Below are 5,021 nucleotides of genomic sequence, written 5' to 3'. Positions count from 1 at the left end.
TTGGTGAAAATAAGATTGATATTTTATGGTTAAATATTGGCCCTGTTAGGCCCTCAGGTTAGACCCAAGTTCAGAATCCGGCCCCTGCTGTGATTGAGTTTGACACCCCTGCACTAGAGTAACGGGGACTGGGAGAGCTCAACATAGAACCTGCTCTGTTATTGTGTCTTTGCGCCACATTTCAGCCTCAGATGGTCAAAAAGTGAAGGGGCTTGACTGATTGAAATTTCTCATCCGCAGTCAGGAAAAGTCTGCTAGCCTGTGCCAACTATTTTATACCCAGTTGCTTTATCAACCTGGGGAAGGATAATGCAAGACTGGTGGGCAGACTCCTCCTGAAAGACGTGCTGGCACCACATGTTCGTGGCAAATCTAGAGAAATCTAGAGAATCCACCTTAAACACAACACTAAGAAACCAGTGGAAGTCACAGTGGAGGGGAAAAGCTTTATTTTAACAGGCAGAAACCTCAAGCAGAACCACACTCGTGTTGACCATCCATTTACTGGAGCTGTGTTAAGGAATAAATGGAAATGTAAAAGATGCCACTAAAGCTAAATGCGGGCCATGAGGCAGGCTTAAAGTACAACCAAAACTCACCCGTAACTATCCCAAACTCATGCCAAAGCAGATCGATCAAGATCCAGAAGAGTGGAAATATCTTTCCCTCCACAAAAAGCTTTCAGTGCAATTCTTTGGACTTCTTTGTTTTTGTTTTAATGAAGTAATGTGGCCCAGTTTGGATAAAACTGCCACTAAAGCGTCATCTGAGATGATTGCTCAGCAAGCATCCGTTGTTTATACCAAGCAAAACATATTTTTTTTTGCCATGGCAAGCTTTCAATACAATTCTTTGCTCTATTTTAAATAAATGTGGTCTGGTACTTAAAAAACTGCCTCTAAACTACAGCTAGATCTGAGCTAAATGCTACACTGGTGGTATTACTGGCTTCCAGCACAACTGAACCCCACCTGTAGCTACCGCCTGGCTCTCCTTAAATGATGCTGATTGGTCAGGCCTGCTTCAAGACCGGGCACAAGCGTTTCTGATTGGAGCTTTGCTTTGGATCAGCCTGATGACAGACGTGAAATTTGTCCAGTCCTGCTTTGCAAGGATTACAGAAAACTGGTCTTTTGTTGTGGCTCTTGTTTTATTGAAAAGGCCCCAGGAGGCTCTCCACTTTATCCCCCCTTATGGAAGCTTTGACCAGGCAGACGTTTGATGACGAACTGTGACGTTGCAGTCAAGTTAAAATCTGGCTGAGTGTGTAGTCTGAGCGGGTTGATGGTTTGCCATGCAAGCACTGCTGAATGTGTCTGCACACATGGCAGAAGAGAGAGGTGGGCTCTTTGGATTTAAAGAGACACACCGAAAGTGAGCGCTCAGGGAAAGGCTGTTTACAGCTGGTTTACACAGGCTCAAAAACCTCCTCTGATGTTTGATCGATATTCTGTTTTTACCAAAGTATGACACAGAAAATATGTTTCAACTTCATGTTCTGCTCTGTGTTCTGATTTAATTTATTCACAATCTGTGCTTATCCTCCTTGAGAAATCCACTGATGGAGTTCTTTACTCTGATGACTAAGCTAATTAAATCTTTAAAAAGTTTCATAATCAAAGCAACTCTGTGATTAATTTCAATTAAACTCTCAATCACACTTCCTAAAGTTAAAGTCGTCTCAGTCTCAGGTAAAAACACATTTTCAACAATACCTGAAAGTCCTTTAAAGTCTGAAGGATTTTTTTTTTTTCCATGTGTTTGCATGTTCTCCTAAGTGAGCATGCTCCGACTACTTTCAATCCCTTTTGTGAATGGCTGATTAACACAATCTGTGGCTTAAGTGTAGGCGAGCAGCAGCAGCGCTAAGTCCTTCAGAGTGAGCCACGAGACGAGGGGGAAAGAGTCGGCATGGCCCAGAAAAATAACTGTAAGTTTTTTGATGCTCTGATTATGTTAATTTTTTTCAAGGCTTTTGGAACAACAGCACTAATAAGACAGCCAGGCTATGAATGAATGGCACTACTAACATCACCAGATGACACATCAAACATTTAAGAGCAACTTAAAACCTTTTGTTTCTTTCCTGCGGGTTTCTCACCTTGCTTTGTTTTCATCATGGCACCTATGAGCGTGCTAATTGTATTCAGCTCAAAATTAACTGTCACTTTGAAATCTTTAAAAGGAAACAATGCTATAATCATCACTTTAATTGGTTTTTTTTTTACCTTTTCTTGTCATGCATTTTTTGCAGGTTTTATGATTGAGTTCAAAAAGTTGAATTACAAATGAAAAGGTTCTGAAAAAGGTGCATTCATTCGTGTTTTTCCTCTTCAACAAAATTACGTGAACGTTTTGAGCCTTATTGTGAAACCAGAGGGAATTTTTCATTGCACAACAGGCAGATTAGTCTCACTGAGCTCCCATTCTCTCCCACCCTTCCTGTTTTTTCCTTACATGCAGCTGAGTTCTCCATCAGGGAGTATAAACCCTCAGATGAACACGTGATCCGGTCGCTCTTTCGCGATGGGATCCTCGAGCATGTGTACCCGGCTTTCTTTAGAGCCATGAGCCATCCGGACCACATTGGCATTGCTCTGAGCATCTCCATGGCCGGCTACGTGCTGGGCGGCAGCTCCTATTTCCAGGCTGTTCTCTTTGGCGGCGCGTGGGCCGGCCTCATTTATTACTGCTGCCATGAGATCTACCAGGGCTATGTGCTGAGGAGGCTGAGCTCAGACATGGCTGACATTCAAGCACACTACCTGGAGAACCCTGATAACACCTTGTGGGTGGCTGAAGCGGACGTCAAAGGCCAGCTCAAGGTGGTGGGGATGGTGGCGGTGACGGGGAAAAGAGGCGTGGAGGAGGACAGCGACAGGTTCGACGAGTGCAACGGGTGCATTCTGGGAGGAGCAGAGCTGGATGAAGATGGGAGCTACGCCGAGCTGTCACACCTGACCGTGCTGTACCGGTGGCGACGCAGAAACATGGGTTCACGGCTGATGGGGAAGGCGCTGGATTTCTGCAAACAACGAGGCTTCAGTCGCCTGGTTGCAGACGTCAGCTCGCCCCAGTTGGACGCCATGTCCCTCTACAAGAAGTTTGGTTTCATTCAAACTTCGTCCCACAGAAACACACACACTAACCGCTGGTTCTCCAAACTGGCCAGAATACAAGTCAATCAAATGGAGAAGTTCATTTAGAGAGAAATGGACTTGGGCTCCTTCTTATACCTAAAACATCAAATATCAACACTGTCACTGTCCTTTGGCATCTCAGGCAGACTCAAATCATCCCTCATTAGAATTTAACCCAGCATGCTTTAGTTAACTGCAGCTTAAACAATTCAGTAGAATAATACGAGTCGATGATGACAGTCTGCTCAGATCAGCAATAAGGCTGGGCGCCCAACATTTTCTACTGAAGTGTCTCTCTTTGGAAGGTAGAAATACTTTCAAGCACACCCTATTTGTCACCATACACACTGACACATAATCACATTTAGTGTACACACAATTGTATGTGTCAGACATATCATTGGCTTAAAAAATGCCTTCTTCTGAACTTATTTAATGATCATTTCCTGCAAAGATTTTATGGTGGTGACAAAATAGGACACGTACGTTTCTGCAGAAGCTGAATTTTGTGCAAATTGTGAGTTTTTGAGCATGTAAAAGCCTCTAAAATAGCAATTCAATTATTATTATTATTATTATTATTATTATTATTATTCTCCTTCTGTTTTGATAGTGTCCTTGTTCAAGGTTGATGTTTGGGCCCAATTTAAAACCATACAAGGTTGCTTCTTTAGCATGTGACACTTTTTGTTTGGCACTGTTTATCAAAATGACCAAATTTAAAAATGTTATGAAGACATCAACATGGCAGCTTGTCAGCTAATTCTATATATAGTTAACTGAAGTTTATGCTATCTTAACCAGTTTAACAGAAAAACAGCTTTTACCATGTAATTTACGAAGGCATCTAAAATATGAAAAAAGAAATGGTTCTGATAATTAAAATTCTTTTTTAGTTTATTAAGACATCAATTTGGAAGGAAAAAGCCTAAGAATTTGACTTTATAAATTTAAAATGTCAAATAATTTATATTACAATGTAAATTTGTGGCATGAAGTTGTAAATTAATGAAAATCAAAATTCAAAATACTAGTTGGATCAGAGTCACGTCTGGATGCTCTCAGTGTGTTTTCCTCTGACTAGCTCCACCTCACAGTTCTCTCACTTAAAGTCCAGAAGCTGGTGATAATGTGATCATTCTGGACTTCAATGACGATTTTTCCATATTGCTTAGTCTCAGCAAAAATATATAATTTGATCAGGTTCTCAATCAGAGCAGTTGAGCCAGACCAACAGCCTCATCTGACAAGATTTCTTTTCAGGGGTTGGCAACCTTTTCTGTTGAAAGACTTGTTTTTGCCTGTACCCCCTTCCAGAAAATCTTTGAAAAGCTTCAAAACACGTTTAAACCTCACAGTGAAGGAGATGCTGTCTTTGCTTATTAACATGACTGACTGAGCAAAGGTATGTGGCCATTCACTCACATGTTTGATCACACTGATAACTCAGTAAGTCTTCTTGTTTTATTCTTTGCATTTTAATCATAATTTTCATTTTCATGCATTTATGGATTTAGAGCTAAAATAGAAACAACTGTGCACAATTCATTATTTTTATCTGGAAGTGCTATTATCAGCCAGAGATGGTTAATTATTTTCATCCCTAATGATGCTGACAGAATCATTATCATTATTTTTCTATTCACTCAAAGGCTATTTTTGACTTTATAACCCAAAATTTCAAAATTTGATTCACTTAAATTATTATTTTTTTTTATTGGAAATTATGATTTTTTTTTTCTCATAAATGACTTTTTAAAATCAAACATTTGAATTTTTCTCATTAATCTACAGTCAACCAAAATTAAACCTTTTTAGCTTTTTTAATTTCCGACTTCTAAAATGCAAACATTTGACTTTATACTCATACATGTATGACTA

At 40.1% G+C, this 5,021-nt stretch overlaps 1 protein-coding gene across 1 annotated transcript; it reads left to right on the top strand.

The window, feature by feature from the left end:
• The first annotated feature begins 1,860 nt into the window (after positions 1–1,860).
• Positions 1,861–3,206, top strand: LOC121517538 (probable N-acetyltransferase camello). The gene is made up of 2 exons (XM_041799389.1): positions 1,861–1,930; positions 2,464–3,206. The coding sequence occupies exons 1-2, from the start codon at positions 1,912–1,914 to the stop codon at positions 3,204–3,206; spliced, it is 762 nt and encodes a 253-aa protein (XP_041655323.1). The 5' UTR covers positions 1,861–1,911.
• The last annotated feature ends 1,815 nt before the right edge of the window (positions 3,207–5,021 follow it).

The sequence above is a fragment of the Cheilinus undulatus genome, linkage group 11 (assembly GCF_018320785.1).
Source record: "Cheilinus undulatus linkage group 11, ASM1832078v1, whole genome shotgun sequence".
Lineage (NCBI taxonomy): Eukaryota > Metazoa > Chordata > Actinopteri > Labriformes > Labridae > Cheilinus > Cheilinus undulatus.
This window is presented reverse-complemented; position numbering and strand designations above follow the sequence as displayed.